At 39.1% G+C, this 20,217-nt stretch overlaps 2 protein-coding genes across 2 annotated transcripts; both read right to left on the reverse strand.

Moving 5' to 3' along the window:
• Positions 1-241: 241 nt before the first annotated feature.
• Positions 242-12,208, reverse strand: LOC149244944 (heterogeneous nuclear ribonucleoprotein 1-like). The gene is made up of 2 exons (XM_089436838.1): positions 11,227-12,208; positions 242-279 (listed from the first exon to the last, which is right to left on the reverse strand). Exons 1-2 carry the CDS (start codon positions 12,206-12,208, stop codon positions 242-244), a joined length of 1,020 nt encoding a protein of 339 aa, XP_089292964.1.
• Positions 12,209-14,505: 2,297 nt separating this feature from the next.
• Positions 14,506-18,618, reverse strand: LOC149244945 (heterogeneous nuclear ribonucleoprotein 1-like). The gene is made up of 2 exons (XM_089436850.1): positions 17,637-18,618; positions 14,506-14,579 (listed from the first exon to the last, which is right to left on the reverse strand). The coding sequence occupies exons 1-2, from the start codon at positions 18,616-18,618 to the stop codon at positions 14,506-14,508; spliced, it is 1,056 nt and encodes a 351-aa protein (XP_089292976.1).
• Positions 18,619-20,217: the final 1,599 nt, after the last annotated feature.

The raw sequence follows: 20,217 nt of genomic DNA on the forward strand, positions 1-20,217 counted from the left end.
ATGTCGTAGCAGGTGGTGGAGAAATCGCTAGCAGCCATCAATAAAATAAGCTTAGGGATCCATCTTAGTAACATATAATCCGGTACTCTGCCGATGCCTTCAAGATTCTTGCGGTCCTTATAACTTCGAAAACCAACATCTGCTCTTCATTCATTGCAGTGAACCAGAGCTACAGGCCACCTCGATCTCTCTGCCATCTATGCAAACTCCCTCTCGCTGGCCACAAAACTAGTGGCTCACCTCAATTAACAGGCGGATAAACTTCTCGCTCTGATACCACTGTAAGACAATCCAATTGGAAACCAAATAAACTGTATATTAACTGATCTCAAAGAATTAGGTACATGTTGTACATATAAATACATATAGAAAACAGTTGAATTAGTTCCGGAGAGTTCTTGGACTCCAATAACTACCAAATTGACCCAAGGTTAATCCCGAGGATTGGCTATCTAACCCATTTTGCAAGCAAAAATAAAATGTTATACAAAAACTCTGCATTAATCGCTGCTTCTGATCCAACAAGTCTGGTTTACCATAGTGTGTCATTACTGTAATGACTCATAATCCTTATGTAGATTTGATGGGTAGAATGTAATATGAGAGATGACATCCAATAACCCAAATGGTTGCTTGTATTGTACAAAGATGAAGTGATGTGGATGTGTTCAGAATTAGTCAGCGTAGTGTTAATTCATTGATGTGGTTGACGAACAGTTGAACCGTCGACTAAGTTCATCGTTGTTTTGATATGCCTCACTCAATCATGTTACAAGGGATGGCTTTAGATGCAAGTGCCCAGTGAATTTGGGAAGATAGATCGACTCCATACCCACCATCTAAGTTGAAGCAAGTTGTCTTATGCTGCCCAGCCCCTCGAGGAATGTTATCAGAAGCTCTCCCAAGACAAATGTTGGGGGCATGTTTTGTAATCCTATTAATGATTATAAAGTGAATGTCATCGCAATTTTTTCAAGTTCAATGTAATGGAAGTGGGTATTTTAAGATTACAAATTTGTTTCAGTATTCAAAATATAGTTAATTAATATAATATATTTGTAATTTTTGTTTTTTTAGTACGAAAAAAAGTTGTATATATTATGTATATATCTGGTACAGATTAAGTATGTTATAGGGAAATATAAGCTATGTTTTCTCCCGTCATATAACAGATGTAAACATGATAGCATATACGGAGATACATATACAATGGCAGAAAGAGTAAAAAGCCCACCATCAGTGTTATGAAACTAACAGTATACCTGAGCATGTTACAGTGATTGATAGACAGGTTCATGTTACATACCAGGACATTTTTGAAAATTCCTATATACCCGACATTGAGAAATGTTGAATTTGATGCGTGACGGATCCCACTGTGATGCTCAAGTACCATATTCCGCACTGTGAGAGCAGGCCCTTCTTTGATAATTCATCAGCGATCATATTCTGGGAGTGTTATGGAAAGACGATCTACCGTTAAAAAATATGGGAATATGGGGAAATGTTCAATAATGTTATATTTAATAAAAATTATAAAATAATATTCATATCAATTAGTTAAAAAAATATTTTAATTTTATATCAATTTTATATAGAGATAAATTAATTGAAAGTTAAAAAAGGTAATTTTTTTATTATTGTTTTTTATTTGATGTAAAATTAAGGTAGAAATTGAACTATCCATCTTAATTTTATATTAATTTTGTATAAAGAGATAAGGTAAAATTTAATTTGGTCATTTTTTTGTAACCAGAGGAATTGGGTTATCTTATTTTCACATGACATGAGGTTGATTCTGGGCACTACCACTACAACCTCTCCTCCTCTCTGTACACTGAGCTACTTTGGGGATTTGAACCTTGGATATCTTAGTTTACACAATACTTCATATCATGAAAATCGCCAATTTTAGTTGCACCTAGAGACTTTAGTTTTGTCATTATTAAGTCCAAGTGAGACGTGTAATAATAATAATAATAATAATATAAAATGAAATAAAATAAAATTTCACAACTTTAATATTTCCTTTTTGTCATCCCATCTTCCCTCTTAATTTTTTTGTTCCCACATTTATTTATTTTATTACTTTCTTATTTAGTTTTAATGGCTAATTTTCCCTCCCTTTTCAATGGCTAATTTTCTTGCCTATTTATTTCCTTACTTGACACTCTCTTCCCACTTCATTATGAAGCTTTTAAGGCCTCGATGATCAATAGAGTCACCATCCAAATTTGGTTTCTTGCAAATAGTTCATATCCAAAAATAATAATATTGCATTATCTACAACTGTGCAAACTCACATTCTATAATTCTTTCACTACTCAATGTGGAGTTAACACCTATTGTTGCCACCTAATCCACACCTTTGGGCTACATGGAAAAATCTCTAATCCACTAAGTGTGGCCTTGGGGGCAAGTCTTGAGTTGAGTAGTTGTTGTTCAAATCTCAACTCCTCTATCTAGGCTAACTTCTAGTGAAGCCAAGGGGTTAGTCCCTAAAAACAACTAACGCTGATTAAAGATATAGTTAACCATAAATGTTCTAGGAGTTAATTCAATTTACCAAAAGTTCATTTAACCATTCGACATATAATTTACAACATGTAACTTGAAAGCATGCAAACACAATTGAAAAATAAATGATATAACAATAGCAATCACGTAGATCAAGTACTCATAAGCAAAGATATAATAGTGTAAATGAAATACTCATAAACAAAAGGCGTAACAATGTATACCAATGCCAATGAAAGAATTCTGTGTTGCTGGAAAGTAAATCCCAAAAGAATGTGATTGTAGCCCAATTGAAATATGTTGTAGAGATGGTGTGGAAAATGCTCTTGGTAAGTTTTATTAAGTTAGATTTCACTTGGATTTAGCTTTATTGGTAAAATGAGTGCAGAATGGAGATGGCTACATGATCTGTGTGATTGCAAGGAAATAAAATTAATTTAAGGTGTGTTTCCTCTTTGATCTTTAGCCTTTGAATGAGGTATAAAGAGTTGCAAGGATATCCAACAATAGGAGAAACTAGCTCCTATCAAAATTTCACAAGTGAACCTTTACTTTCCCCAAACTCACAACAAAGATAAAAGTGGTTTTCCCTAGTTAAACTAAATCAACCAACAATTCCTCTCTGATCACCTACAAGGATCAAGCTACGCTTGCAATGGCAGAGAGCATAATGGAGCTTGAAGGGATTTGTTACTTTTGCAAAATTGAAATCTAATATAAATCATAAAATGAAATCTAATGTATGAAAATGAAATCTACTCTAATGTTTTGATGTGTTAAGTTAATTTTAACCCCAATAGAAGCATGCCATGAAAATGAGACGTAAGACAAAAAAATCCCCTATTGGGGAGGGGGATTTGGGATGCCTAGGAGACTCTCTCTGCTCCCTCAAATATTACAAGCATTTCTTTCTATTAATGGGATCCCTTGTGAATAAATGAAAATATCGTTTTTTACATTATTTTACAAAGTATATGGTTATGGGTCTCCATTACGCATTTTGGATCATCAAATATAGTAAAAATTCGCCAGTGCTTTCCCTTGTACTTTCATGGACCTGCAAAAAACTAGAAAGAAAAACCAAGTGAAAGATTCCCAAACCACTTTGGAACACCTGCAATTTTTAGTACTAGAAGCTATAAAATTCTAAGTAAAAATCCAGACTAATAAAGGGAAATTCCTACTCTAAAACAACTGCGAAAAACTAAGTTAAATAAGCTTTTTTTTATTATTATTTCACTGATATTAGGACAACTACAGCTATAAGCCTTTGAATGCTTGATTTTACAATGAAACTCTATTGGAAAACAATGATAATACTGGGGGGGGGTGAATCAATATTAAGGCTAATTTTTATTTCTTTATGCTAGTTTACCTTTCTTATTTAAACTTGGCATCCAACCATACAACCAACAACAATATATAATATGGCAGCAACATAAAACTCAACACACAAGCAAACAAACCATAAGCATCATACACATAGACACAAGTTTTTTCACGTGGAAACCATTTCGGGAAAAAACCACAAATCTTGTTGTTGTTATTGTTGTAAATAGAAGCTCTTACTTGATTACATCAATCTGTTTGTGAGCACCCACTCACAGGAAGCACCAACTCCCTTTGATTTGTTTGCTAGCACCAAGTAGCAAGAAGCACTAACTACATATGTTTGTAGACACTTGTCCAGCTTACTAGAAGCACCATATGAGGCACTGACCGCATGGACTTGTTACAAACAACAACTTGAAGCTCCTTGGATTTATGCAAGCACCAACTTGTAGGAGGCATCGACCCCAAGCCTTCCCAAGATCCACTAGAGATGGAAGCACCAACTTCCTGTATGTAGGCACCAACCCACATTCAAATAGGAACTGAATGTCCTCTGTGATTTGGTAGAAACTCTGCTTGATAACAAATTTTAACTCTACTCACTCTACTGCACTTTGCAGCTCTTTGCAACTCTCTTCAGCAGCCTTGTGATCAACTCAACAACAGTCACTCATAACCCTCTGCTCTCTGCTCTCAACAATAGTCACTCTACTCTCTGCCACTCTACTCTCCACAACACACAATCTTCTCTCGACCTTGCTTCACACAACACAGGCTCAACTCTTAGACTTCTGCTGACAACATCTCACAGGCACCTTCGGCCTTCCATGCAGCACACAGGCACTTCAACCTTAAACAAAAAATATGCAACTATCAGTCTTTACACACATAGTACTACTCTCGGGGTCTCTTTTCTTCATCTTAGGCACACTCGACCTTTACACCCAGAACTAGCTCTTACCTAGCCTTTCACAGTAGTGCACTTACTTAGAGCTCTTTCCTCTTGGCTCTATGGCAACAATACTGCTTTCCCCTACATTGCTCATTAGAGCTCCTAGGTTTTGTTCCTTTGTTTTACTCCCCGATCGATGTTGTCACACTGTTCTCATTCAGCACTATGCATTGTACCTCGGCATGGCCCTGCACTCTATTGTCTGCGTTGGTCTTGGTCTCTACCACTGTATTCATTGAGAATGGGCACCTGATTGACAATTTCCTCCATACTGAGATTTAATTCTGAGTCCACTGCACACTCAAACTAGGCACAATCCTCTCTGTCTGCCACTCTTACATCACTGAGGCTCTCCATGTTGAGAATTTAATCTTATTCCACCTGCACACTCCACTAAGATTCTCCATGCCCCTTCATGGCTTATAGAGCTTGTCAGTACTCCATCATGGCACCTCTGTACCCAGGCATGGTCTTTCTATGGACCATTGTCCTTGCCTTGTTCTCATAGATCTTCAACAGTCAACCTTCACCTTGTGACTACACCTCTGTTCCGCATTCACTCCTATAGCTTTCGACTTGTACGCCATCAATACACCTTTGTATTGTTTCATTATCATAAAATTCACACCACAGTGCTATATCATAAATTCCACATCGCCGCTTTTCAATGGTGAAATGTTACACATTGTCGATTGTCATTCTCCGATATTCAAGCCCCTTTCGATTAGCTCCTTGATGAATCCCAACCACAGGACTGGGTGTTGTGACCAAGCGCTAACCATATCGGAGCCCCCTTATCGATGATTTTCATCTATTGCACATATGTCAGCAACCACAGACCATCGATTGCCAATCTCTGATTTCCTAGCTCCTATTGCTTAGACTCTTACCACACATTTCTCACCATTGGATCAATGGCCGTGACTTAAGGTTTAGCCTTAAGGCGTTGTTGACGGAGTTGGACCCACCCACATGTCAGGGGATCTCCCCGGTAAGAAGTCCCAACTAGACCTTAGACTGTTTGGAGTAGGAGTCCCAGTAGTGGGTAGTATGGTATTTCCTTGACTGTGGTTGAGCGCAGAGGTAAGTAAGATGTCCTTTTTGGAAGCAAAGGTGTGACCTTGCAGGAAGTCAAGGAAGGTGCATGAAAGGCTCTAACACATGGAAGGGGAGAAGAGTGCGCCCCTTAGAAGCCTGTGATAGCACGTAGATTGAAAGGGAACACACGAGTTGAAAGACATCATGAGATGGAAATCAGGATAGCTGACAATCCAAAGTGATGAGTTATACCAACAACACGCTTCGATAAGATTCATACAAACACATACGGAATAGTCCATACATACATGCGTAAATTACAACTACATACATCATTAGAGTAACCAGGATATTCGAACTACAATAACAATATATGCATGAAACGTGATGAACCTGTTATATTAAAAGAGTGAAAGATCCAATCATACATACAACCATGACAACCACTAGCCCTGATAGCGGAACATTGCAGTCATTGCCACCTGCTCCTCTAAAGAGATGTACTAGCTCTACACTGTGGAGAAGCCAAGGCTCATTACAATACACTCCAAGCTTTCTCTAAGTTATACCTATCAGAAGCTTGGCTCCCAAAAGCCTTTTGTAGCCTTCTGCACTCGTTTTTATGTTGTGATCGACCTCTTTGCGTGAAGTTATCTAGGGTTTCTGTCTCTGTATCAGGTTTTCATTTTGTTTCAATTAATATCCATCTTAGCACCGCGCATCTTTATGGTTTGAGATTTTATATATCAATAAATATGTAGTAGAGGTTTTGAGCTCTGCAGGATCGATCTCCCCTGAGATTCTTTTGTTTATGGAGATATCACTCATTAAGAGTGAAGATCGGGTGGTGCTTTGATTAGACGCAGAGGACAATGTTATCTTCTGCGGTCTGTGGCTAGATATTATAGTTCTGAGACACACATCTGAAAGGCCTGTCTGGCTTCCTTTTGTAAAAATTTTCAGAAACATTTTATACTCAGCAGGAGAGCATTCTCCAGATGGCTCTCAGCTTCGTGAAAATAGCTGCTAGCTCAGTTTCGTCTGCCTCTAGGGGGCAAGCTCCTACCCATATCGTCAGTGAAGCCCCAGCTCCCACTGTCCAGGTGGTCCAGGCCTCACTTGATGAGGCTTTGAAGTTCTATGAAAGTGCCCTAATTTGCTGATTCAATGGTTTTTTGCCGCGGATGACAACTCTCCATAGTTGGATCTCAGAGGCATGGAAGCCTGTAATTCCTGACGCAAATAATATCTACCCCTATGCTAGGGGTTTCTTTATAGTAGATTTTGAAAACCCTGAAAGCAGACAATGTATTCTAGATTCCGGCCCTTGGTTTTGGGAAAACTCAGGCCTATTCATGAAGCCATGGAACCCATCATTCGATCCCTCAACAACAGTCATAACCTCAACACCAGTTTGGGTGAGATTTCTAAACATACCCTTGCATCTCTGGAATTTATCCTCGTTAAAAGCCATTGGAAATGCAATTGGGAAATTTTACTGTAGGTGCCCAGAAATAGAGGAATATGCCAGAACCACTTATGCATGCATCTGTGTGGAAATGGACTTCAGCGCCATATTCCCAGCTGAAATACACCTAACAAGTAAAGACTATGTGTGGAACTAGAAACTTGATTATGAAAGTGTCCTCTTCATATATCGATCCTGCTTTGAGACATGCCACCTAGCCAAAAATTGCCCAAAAGCCTCCTAGAAAAACTCTGCTAGAAAAAATCACCACAGATCTACATGGTGGGAAGAAGCACAAAAATAACGCTACACTGTCATCAAAGAAGAATACTCTCGAGAAAACTCTGAATCACAAGAAATTGGGCAAGAAAGAAACAACTCTCAATACAAGTAGGGGGAAAGCCCTGCCCAACAACAAAAGAGTGAACTCGACAACCCCTCAAGCATCAACAGTTATGAGGATTCGAATACCGCATGTTAGGACTCTATATTGTCCCTTTTTTCTCACATATTTTGTTATCTTCCATCCTTTTTCAAACCATAATTAAAGCCCATGTTATTACTTTAATCTATTTTCCAAGTTTTGAAGAATGCAGATATCATTGCGGTCTACGTTGCTAAAACAATTTTGTCATTGTGGACTACGTTGCTGAAACAGTTAGAACAATGCGCAAATCACGTTGCTGAAATAGCTGTGATTTGCATTTTTAGATTTGGCAGCAACAGAAAGGGATCATCGAAGGCACTGTTACATGGGCCATAACAACTGTATTCCAAAGTTAGACATTGTCACAACCATTGTAACAGTATTTTGTTAATGGAAGAATCAGTTATCCTATTTTAGCATATCAGGTCAAAATAGGATTTACAATGTAATTAATTGTAATTGATGTCTCCTCTTTAAAAAGAGGAGACATCAACATTAGAGGATATAGAGAGATTACGGGAAGGTCTAGTTGGGAGCAAGGAACTTGAATCTTTTTGTAATATGATACTTTGACAGATGAATAAAAGACTGTTCTGAGCATTTTCTCTTAAGTTCCATTGTCTGGGGAATCTTGTGAGAAGGAAAGGGCCCACCTTCATCACAAGATTCACCCCTTAAATTCTGTAGTGTGTTAAGTATTATTTTTACATTCATGCCTTGTTAATTCATGTTTTCTGAATTTACTTATGCATTATTGAAACTTTGTGTCTACTACTGAAACTCTGTTTCTGCTTGGTCATTGCATTGTTTCCATAAATTCATTCATAGGTAATCAATGATTATTTTAATTGGTTTTCCAGAGTGAGTTTGTGAAGCATAGTAATCAGAAACAGGTGCTGAAGATTCCTACTTGAGGAATAGGGTCCTGTTCTCTGTTAGAGCACAACTAGTCTTTCCCTTTGCAGATTGATTCCCTTCCTAGATTGTTCTTTTTAACTGTAATCCAGGATTTCCTTGATCATTGTCTGCAATAGAGAGATTGCTTTTGTTGTAACTCAAAGTAGAACTTCAGTTGTTTAAAGCAAGGTGTGATTAGAATAATTAATACTGCAACTTTTTATTGCTTTTGGGATTGAGCATATATAGTGTGTAATTGCCTTTGAAATAAATAGACTTCCTTGGGTTGACAATTCATGTAGCACTGGTTGTTTAAATTAATAAGAAATTAAATTGACCATCACCGCACAAAATAAATCTTCATTTAATAACAAAGCAAATCTCCTAGACCAAACTTCTTCTCTGACTATATTCAAAAGGACGAAGATAATAGATCGTGAATCTAAGACACCAATGTCCCAAGAACCAGAAGAGATGAAGGAGATGCAAGATAAAGAAAGTTGGAAGATCGTAGAGAAAAAAAGAAAGCTACAACACCAATGTCGCTAAGAAAGATGAGGAGCCAGACAATTAAAAACTAAGAAAATTATAGGTCCGATAGACCAATTTGGTCTCAGTGGACATTAACCACCACCATCATCATCATATATAAAAAAGGGTGGGGTGACCCTTGACATTCCCCTTTATGACTCTTAGCCTACCCTAATGACTCTTCAACTTACACATGATTGTTTACATTCTACTATTGACACTTGGTCTTTCACTTTACAACACGTTTACAATACATTCTGCACATGTACCCATGTGAGACAAAAATGGGCTTGAATAAGCCATACACGACATCACTAAGACTCAAAAAACTATGGGAAGACTAACTCTTCGACATCCTCTTGATTATTGATGGTAGCGAACTGATGCTAAGCTTGGTAGTCTGTTATGGTGTCCACGTACTCTGTGGTGACATCCTTGTGAAAGCGAACTCTTGCCTCTGTTGCATTTGGGTACACTGATTTGGCACCTCTATCCAACTCATCAGGTAACATGCGCATCATGGTCGAGTGCATCCGGACCAACGACATACTGGTGCATAGTGTTTGCGCTCATCTGCAAGTCTGCACTGGTGGCTATGCGCATCAACTGATCGAAGTACATGTCCAGCTCCAGTCGGACTTGGTTCTTTGATTTCACCTTGGTGAGTGTGCCAATGGATGGGATCGCATGTGTGCGCACTGTTATCACAAAATCACTACTGAGGGCTGCAACCAAGCAAGATTTCATGTAACTGTTTCAGACCAGACTTTAGATTAGGAATTAGCCTTCCTAATCAGAGAGGGCTCTCTCACAGGCTTTTGATAGAGAATTAATCACAACAACAGAGGGCTAACTCTTCACACACTTATGAAAATATAGCTGGTTGGACACACATCAAATTGGTCTTCATTGGGCTATGGAGTCTCTCACATTTAATAAACAAAATCACAGTCATCTCATGGAAGTCAAGGCTTCTTTGCATCAGATGTTCAAACCTATTTTACCTAAACCAAAGCCTGCTAAACATACAGGAAGTCAGAGCATTAAAAATGAATTCTGAGTGATGTTCAAACAGGCTTCATCAAAACCCACAGCTAGTCAAACACACAGGAAGTCAGAGCATACAATATGAATTCTGAGTGATTGTGCTATAACAAGGCTGCAAAAAAGAACATTAAGAAACTAAGACACTATTACACTTGAACAACATAATCCATTGAGAATCTTGAGAAGAAACGACCTGTTTTATCATTACTGTAACAGTCTTTACATAGGCTCAAAAAACTCTGTTTTTGTATATAGTATCCAACCCCCTTTACATCCTCATTTCCTCTATTTATATGAATACATTCCTCCCTTTCTAGAGGGAGCTCGAAAGCCCTATTAACTACTCCTACATGCTACTAACTAATGCATTAATTACAAACATGCTGGGCTGTAATTACATAAAGTCCTAATCAAACTAAAACACTAATTCTTTTCTCCTCGCAGGCTTGATGCTTTCTTGAATGCTGTGACAGCTGTCCTCCTTTAGTTAAGTTGAGATGGTTGAGCTTACAGATGCGATGAATGCTGACTTGGGATGCTTGAAAGCGCTGATGGCTCATTAATTGACCACAAGATGTGCTCCTATTTTAACGGTCTCTGTCTCCCAGCACTTTCCGAAAGTGTAGAAGTATGTTCCCAACTCTTTAATAACTTTGAACGCTGCTACCAAATACCATACCATGTCTTCAGATGAGCTGTATTCTGCCTTGATGTACAAGTGTCTCTCCTCTAATCATTCCTGGTCAAACTGTTCATTTTGCATTGAAAACATCACCTACAGCAGTTTCGTAGCGCGCTACGAAACTGCTGTGTGATTTAAAAACACAGTCCTCCTCACTGGTTTTCTGCTAACACTGTGCTACATTTATTAATGATCTCTTCATTCCAACAAATGAACAACAATTTGCAAATAATCCTGTTTAGCTACCAGGCTTCAATGTCAATAGCTTTTCCTAAAAACAAAACTCAAACAGCATGCCCGGATTCCTCTGCTTTCTTCATATCCAACAAAGCTACCTGTGTTTCCATAAGGCATGACTGGAGCACCCCACATACTTGAACCTGGAGTAGGTGTAGCACCATTGCCATATAATCCTCCATTCCCTGCAGTGTCTACTCCGTAGGCAACAGGACCTCCGTAGCTAATGGGTGCTCCTCCATAGATTCTCCCAGTGCTAGAAATATTGTTTACAAAACTAGTGTTATCATAGCCATTACCAGTAATGGCAGGTCCATATCCTGCAGCAGTTCCATAACTGGAAACATTAGACCCAGCAGGTCCATATGAAGAATAGCTACCTGTTTCTCCCACTACAGCACTATAACCAGTGTTCATTGGAGGAAAATGGCCCGCTGAAGGAATTGGAGTAGAATTGAAGTCACGCGCATTGCTGAAACTAAAATTCCCTCCTCTACATACAGGAAAACGACCATGGCCAGTAGAAATTTCCTTGGGCACTGATCGTTTGACTTCAACCATCTTCCCATTGAGCTCATAAAAGGGTGTTTGCACAACAATATCTACAGTATCTTCTGAGTCAAATGTGATGAAGCCAAACCCTCGAGATGATTGAGTTACAGGATCATACATCACAACTGCATGGGTGATTGTACCAAACTGGTTAAAATATTCCCTCAAGTCATTCTCAGTAACAGTGGGTGGTAGGCCACCCACAAATATCTTCTTTGTCCTACTTTGATTTTGGCCACTATAACCATGTGTAATATCCCTACTCCTATTTATGTGATTCTGCTCATCTCTGGAAATTGCTTTTCTAACTTCCACTATTCGGCCATCGATGTTGTGCTTGGAATCCAAGAGAAGTCTTTCTGCCACAGTTGGATCTGCAAAAACAAGAAAGCCAAACCCTCGTGACCTGCCTGTGAACTTATCCTTCATGATCACCACTTCCACTAAATCACTAAATGTCATAAAATAATCCTTCAGTCGCTCCTCTGTTGTCTTTGAAGATTTCAGAATATCTTTTCCAAAGGCCATATTGCCGGAACCTTTCAGGATGATTGAGAAATAATTTGTTGATGTGGCAAGGCTTGGGATCTGGAATGAAAAATTCTGCAGCAGTGCGATCTGGTAAACCTATCTCCCATATAGTAGGGCCATCTCTTGAGGGCTCATAGATCAAAATTCCAGCATCTATCCTACAACCTGAATATATGTTAATCAAGCCTTCTTTCATATAGTCACCAAGAACACCCGGCACCCAACCATAGAGATTGTAGGTACCAAGGCAAACATTTTCTATAGAGAAAAGCCCATTCTCATCAGCTTGACTCCAAAATTGGTAGCTCTTACTCTCTAAATATCAATATTTTTCCAAGAGAACATAACTATATTTTCAGTCCTTGGTTACAGAGCTTGATTTCAGAGCTGCATTCAGCCCAGAAAATGGCCGCAACACCAACAATGTGTAGACTCAGGGTCAGAGTGAAGATCATCTCCTCCGGGTAGCCACACAAAGATGATACCCCAGCCACTCAAATCTGTAATGAACTCGGCCCTTGATAGCTCAGAACTCAGTCTTCAGTCTAATCGTTCTTATCTATGTGCATAGACTCATTCCCTACAGAGAAGATGCACCATATTACAGGTTTATGAGGGAGCTCCACTCGCTGCAATGCACAACATATATCGATCTCTGTTATCAAGTCACACTTTTTTTTTTTAATGCATACTTTCTCACTATGACTCAATTACTGGCACATCAGTACAAAATCTGAGAAACTTCAACATGCTCCATTAATCGCACTGTCAGTATGAGATTAGTTTACATTTGTTTTCACTGTTATTTGCTTGCCGTGATTGCACAAGTTCTGTGATGCACTGCTCTAGAATGCGCTCCAAGATACCACTGATCAACCAACCCACGACTAGACTATCCACAATCTGACCATTGGGTTGGAAATGAAGGGTCGCTTCACTACAAAACATGATCCCCTCTGTTCGTTTCTTTGTTGAGAATTTCGAGCAAATTGTCAAGCCCTCCATAACGTATGCCTGTAATTATCCCCGCTGGTTTTGATATGGTGACTCGCACAATTCCATTATCTAATGCAATGTGAGCACCCTGATCCACAAAATACACATTGCCCTCCTAACACTTCCGCTACAGAGTGCAGAACTAATAGCATACTTATCAAAAGTGTGATAAATGTAATCTAATGTAGCGCAAATCTTCTGAGAGCCATGGTTCTTGAAATATTTACAATCTCCCTCTGAATTTAACTTGTGCTTTGGTAATTCTTTAAACTCCAAAACTTCTGTGGAGCTTGAGAAGTTTCTTGGTCGCCAGCTGGAGCATGTAACCGGCACGTTACCACGTTTGTAGAAGACAATATCTAAATAATACCATCCACCTTGACAAAGGAAATTCTTCTATTTCGAGCTCTGCCATGTGCTTCCTTGTCTTTACGACAACGATTTCTCCTCTCTTTCTAGGAATGGCATTATCCTTCTTTTGTTTTTGTTTAATGCGCACTTATCTTTTAACGACACCAGTTAATCTAATACCAGCTCTTGTGCCACTAATAATGGCGGTCTTGTAGCAATCAAACTATTATAAAACTACTTGACACCTGGCATTGATCACCGCATTTCAAAAGAGCACTTTCATGTCTTCAATATGAGCATTAATAATGAACCAACGTGCATTAAGGAGGTGCTGTGTATCTCAGTTAAAAAAAAACGTGATCCCCTGCAAAAATAAACACAACGCTGCCTATTTGTAACACTGGCTGTAATTTCGTATATTCTGCAAGCAGCATAGAATCTACAGGAGCAGAACGACCAATATGAAGAAGAACCCTTAATACAGCATTGGATGCGTTGGGTTTGTCATGCCTCAGCTTCCATAATAGCTTCGGAAACAAATTGACCATTTCTCTTAGAAACACTAGAAGAAGACTTATCTCGTACATCATGAAAAAACATGTTTTCAATTGACGAGAGGTATAAGAGCTTCATTGTCGAACTTGAGTTACACTCTGCAAATGCTCGTGTAAAAGCCTTCAATAGCCTTTCTTTCCAGTCTACGAATACATTCAGTATGAGATTTGGAATGAAAGGAACTAAAGAAACAACATGCTTTTCAAACAACCGCTTTGAGTCTGCTGGCAGCATCTGGCCCTCTAATGAATTCTCCATGAATTAAAGAACTCTTTCATTAGGAAGACAATTAATGACAACCCAATTTGTAATCTCCAAAGCGATCTCACAAATACCAGTATTTAAGGTGACAAATCATTCTTCAACCATTATGTGAACATTGAAATGATAGACTAAGAGGAAACAGAATAAGCAACCGGTGTATTAGAAAAGGCAGCAAAGCCTTGAGCCACTTCTCCATTACCACCTTGATTTATATTGCTGATGTAGTTCCAGTTAATAATTCACTTTAATCATTCGCTTCCATCCTTCTCATGCATTTGAATACAAGGTTTAACCCCTGAAGTCTGGGCCTTCAATGAAAACTCGAACAAATCCCCAGTTTCGTAGCACGCTACGAAACCACTCAAACAGGTAGCGCTGCGAAACTGCTGAAAAGAATTCAGGCGCTGCGAAAACACCCACTCTTTAAGCCAGGCTAAAAATTTTTAACTACAGCATTTTCAGTGATAACAGTGGCTCCACTAGGGATAGTGTGCCCTTGTGGCGCACTAAGAACATGCAGCTCCAGTGCCTTATCCATTTTGACAAACTGAAATTTGCTTGACAAGCATGACTGTAGGAGAATGAAAGCTATATCTACCGAAAAAATGCTCAGTTGACCTTGAGCTTATTTGCATTTACCTACCTACCTACCCTAACAATTCAAACTTCACTTGTAGCTCAAGCAACATGATATTTCCAATAAAGCCAATCAATTGTCTTTTCTGATATAGGAGGCTCTTGACTGCATTCAACCTCAACATAACCATGGTAGGGGGATGACCAACTCAACTCATAATATACTTGATCTTCATAATGCAAATGAAAATGAAAGACCGAAGTGCAAAGCTTGTCCATATATTCACTTACAGGGTCCAAGAAGACATGGTTATGTTGATGATCATCATAATATTCCACATCTTTAGACAACTGATTCGCAACCACACAAGGTTCCTCTGATGTGCTATCCACTTTTCTATTTGACAAGTTATCCAGCTGCCTTTCTGAATCATTCCAACAAACAATGGAATTTTCCTCACTATTATGATTATTATTTGGAGTAAGCTGCTGCAAGGAATTACAAAATTGAGCAAGCTTTTCCTCTGCCTGAGGGTCATAGAAAATTTCCTCCAATATTTCTTCTTCATTATGATCTGAAGCCTGACAAATTTGCTGCATCAATATCTAAGGATAAAACATGGTTTTCACAGGTAAACTCTTGCTGTTCCTCATACGGTGCTTCATGGAGTGTTATACCTTCTTCTTGGTGCTGAAAAACATTGTCATGAAGAGCCTCTAAAATTTCTTCATCTGTAAATTCATCATCACCATAACAATCCTCCAAGTACTGAATAAGATTCAAAGAATGCCTACAGCAATCTTTGAGCAGCAACAAAGAAGGATAACATTCTTTAAACATTTCACAGAACACATCATGGAAATCAGCAAGAGAAGATAATGAACCATTTTCCAAACTTTTATACCAAGACCATGCTTCTCCTTCTAAAGTAGCCATAAACATCCTCATGAGACAATCTTCAGGGAAATGAACCTTAAGACTGCGTACATGTATGTGAAACTTAACCAAATGGAGAGCAGCATCATCCTTCTTTTCATCTTTGAATATTGGAAGATCATCTAACCAATCAACCTTTGGCATAGGATTTGGAAAACCAGGGATATGAGACCGATTCATAGGAGCATACCTGACATTCTTTCTTGCAGTGGAATCCATCTTGAAACTTCATCAAGCTACTGATCTTCTAGCAGTGGAGTCACCTTCTAATTTATTCTTTGATGTGTGGAGTCGCCAAGGTAGTTCTGCAGCCTTGAAAATCATTTGAACTCCTGCTACCTTCAGAAATTCAATCTTAAGCTCCCGGCAGATGCACCAAAATGTTATCACAAAATCACTACTGAGGGCTGCAACCAAGCAAGATTTCATGTAACTGTTTCAGACCAGACTTTAGATTAGGAATTAGCCTTCCTAATCAGAGAGGGCTCTCTCACAGGCTTTTGATAGAGAATTAATCACAACAACAGAGGGCTAACTCTTCACACACTTATGAAAATATAGCTGGTTGGACACACATCAAATTGGTCTTCATTGGGCTATGGAGTCTCTCACATTTAATAAACAAAATCACAGTCATCTCATGGAAGTCAAGGCTTCTTTGCATCAGATGTTCAAACCTATTTTACCTAAACCAAAGCCTGCTAAACATACAGGAAGTCAGAGCATTAAAAATGAATTCTGAGTGATGTTCAAACAGGCTTCACCAAAACCCACAGCTAGTCAAACACACAGGAAGTCAGAGCATACAATATGAATTCTGAGTGATTGTGCTATAACAAGGCTGCAAAAAAGAACATTAAGAAACTAAAACACTATTACACTTGAACAACATAATCCATTGAGAATCTTGAGAAGAAACGACCTATTTTATCATTACTGTAACAGTCTTTACATAGGCTCAAAAAACTCTGTTTTTGTATATAGTATCCAACCCCCTTTACATCCTCATTTCCTCTATTTATATGAATACATTCCTCCCTTTCTAGAGGGAGCTCGAAAGCCCTATTAACTACTCCTACATGCTACTAACTAATGCATTAATTACAAACATGCTGGGCTGTAATTACATAAAGTCCTAATCAAACTAAAACACTAATTCTTTTCTCCTCGCAGGCTTGATGCTTTCTTGAATGCTGTGACAGCTGTCCTCCTTTAGTTAAGTTGAGATGGTTGAGCTTACAGATGCGATGAATGCTGACTTGGGATGCTTGAAAGCGCTGATGGCTCATTAATTGACCACAAGATGTGCTCCTATTTTAACGGTCTCTGTCTCCCAGCACTTTCCGAAAGTGTAGAAGTATGTTCCCAACTCTTTAATAACTTTGAACGCTGCTACCAAATACCATACCATGTCTTCAGATGAGCTGTATTCTGCCTTGATGTACAAGTGTCTCTCCTCTAATCATTCCTGGTCAAACTGTTCATTTTGCATTGAAAACATCACCTACAGCAGTTTCGTAGCGCGCTACGAAACTGCTGTGTGATTTAAAAACACAGTCCTCCTCACTGGTTTTCTGCTAACACTGTGCTACATTTATTAATGATCTCTTCATTCCAACAAATGAACAACAATTTGCAAATAATCCTGTTTAGCTACCAGGCTTCAATGTCAATAGCTTTTCCTAAAAACAAAACTCAAACAGCATGCCTGGATTCCTCTGCTTTCTTCATATCCAACAAAGCTACCTGTGTTTCCATAAGGCATGACTGGAGCACCCCACATACTTGAACCTGGAGTAGGTGTAGCACCATTGCCATATAATCCTCCATTCCCTGCAGTGTCTACTCCGTAGGCAACAGGACCTCCGTAGCTAATGGGTGCTCCTCCATAAATTCTCCCAGTGCTAGAAATATTGTTTACAAAACTAGTGTTATCATAGCCATTACCAGTAATGGCAGGTCCATATCCTGCAGCAGTTCCATAACTGGAAACATTAGACCCAACAGGTCCATATGAAGAATAGCTACCTGTTTCTCCCACTACAGCACTATAACCAGTGTTCATTGGAGGAAAATGGCCCGCTGAAGGAATTGGAGTAGAATTGAAGTCACGCGCATTGCTGAAACTAAAATTCCCTCCTCTACATACAGGAAAACGACCATGGCCAGTAGAAAGTTCCTTGGGCACTGATCGTTTGACTTCAACCATCTTCCCATTGAGCTCATAAAAGGGTGTTTGCACAACAATATCTACAGTATCTTCTGAGTCAAATGTGATGAAGCCAAACCCTCGAGATGATTGAGTTACAGGATCATACATCACAACTGCATGGGTGATTGTACCAAACTGGTTAAAATATTCCCTCAAGTCATTCTCAGTAACAGTGGGTGGTAGGCCACCCACAAATATCTTCTTTGTCCTACTTTGATTTTGGCCACTATAACCATGTGTAATATCCCTACTCCTATTTATGTGATTCTGCTCATCTCTGGAAATTGCTTTTCTAACTTCCACTATTCGGCCATCGATGTTGTGCTTGGAATCCAAGAGAAGTCTTTCTGCCACAGTTGGATCTGCAAAAACAAGAAAGCCAAACCCTCGTGACCTGCCTGTGAACTTATCCTTCATGATCACCACTTCCACTAAATCACTAAATGTCATAAAATAATCCTTCAGTCGCTCCTCTGTTGTCTTTGAAGATTTCAGAATATCTTTTCCAAAGGCCATATTGCCGGAACCTTTCAGGATGATTGAGAAATAATTTGTTGATGTGGCAAGGCTTGGGATCTGGAATGAAAAATTCTGCAGCAGTGCGATCTGGTAAACCTATCTCCCATATAGTAGGGCCATCTCTTGAGGGCTCATAGATCAAAATTCCAGCATCTATCCTACAACCTGAATATATGTTAATCAAGCCTTCTTTCATATAGTCACCAAGAACACCCGGCACCCAACCATAGAGATTGTAGGTACCAAGGCAAACATTTTCTATAGAGAAAAGCCCATTCTCATCAGCTTGACTCCAAAATTGGTAGCTCTTACTCTCTAAATATCAATATTTTTCCAAGAGAACATAACTATATTTTCAGTCCTTGGTTACAGAGCTTTGATTTCAGAGCTGCATTCAGCCCAGAAAACGGCCGCAACACCAACAATGTGTAGACTCAGGGTCAGAGTGAAGATCATCTCCTCCGGGTAGCCACACAAAGATGATACCCCAGTCACTCAAATCTGTAATGAACTCGGCCCTTGATAGCTCAGAACTCAGTCTTCAGTCTAATCGTTCTTATCTATGTGCATAGACTCATTCCCTACAGAGAAGATGCACCATATTACAGGTTTATGAGGGAGCTCCACTCGCTGCAATGCACAACATATATCGATCTCTGTTATCAAGTCACACTTTTTTTTTTAATGCATACTTTCTCACTATGACTCAATTACTGGCACATCAGTACAAAATCTGAGAAACTTCAACATGCTCCATTAATCGCACTGTCAGTATGAGATTAGTTTACATTTGTTTTCACTGTTATTTGCTTGCCGTGATTGCACAAGTTCTGTGATGCACTGCTCTAGAATGCGCTCCAAGATACCACTGATCAACCAACCCACGACTAGACTATCCACAATCTGACCATTGGGTTGGAAATGAAGGGTTGCTTCACTACAAAACATGATCCCCTCTGTTCGTTTCTTTGTTGAGAATTTCGAGCAAATTGTCAAGCCCTCCATAACGTATGCCTGTAATTATCCCCGCTGGTTTTGATATGGCGACTCGCACAATTCCATTATCTAATGCAATGTGAGCACCCTGATCCACAAAATACACATCGCCCTCCTAACACTTCCGCTACAGAGTGCAGAACTAATAGCATACTTATCAAAAGTGTGATAAATGTAATCTAATGTAGCGCAAATCTTCTGAGAGCCATGGTTCTTGAAATATTTACAATCTCCCTCTGAATTTAACTTGTGCTTTGGTAATTCTTTAAACTCCAAAACTTCTGTGGAGCTTGAGAAGTTTCTTGGTCGCCAGCTGGAGCATGTAACCGGCACGTTACCACGTTTGTAGAAGACAATATCTAAATAATACCATCCACCTTGACAAAGGAAATTCTTCTATTTCGAGCTCTGCCATGTGCTTCCTTGTCTTTACGACAACGATTTCTCCTCTCTTTCTAGGAATGGCATTATCCTTCTTTTGTTTTTGTTTAATGCGCACTTATCTTTGAACGACACCAGTTAATCTAATACCAGCTCTTGTGCCACTAATAATGGCGGTCTTGTAGCAATCAAACTATTATAAAACTACTTGACACCTGG

The sequence above is a fragment of the Pinus tabuliformis genome, chromosome 7 (genome assembly GCF_031772625.1).
Source record: "Pinus tabuliformis cultivar Carrire ecotype Pingquan chromosome 7, CPIR1, whole genome shotgun sequence".
Lineage (NCBI taxonomy): Eukaryota > Viridiplantae > Streptophyta > Pinopsida > Pinales > Pinaceae > Pinus > Pinus tabuliformis.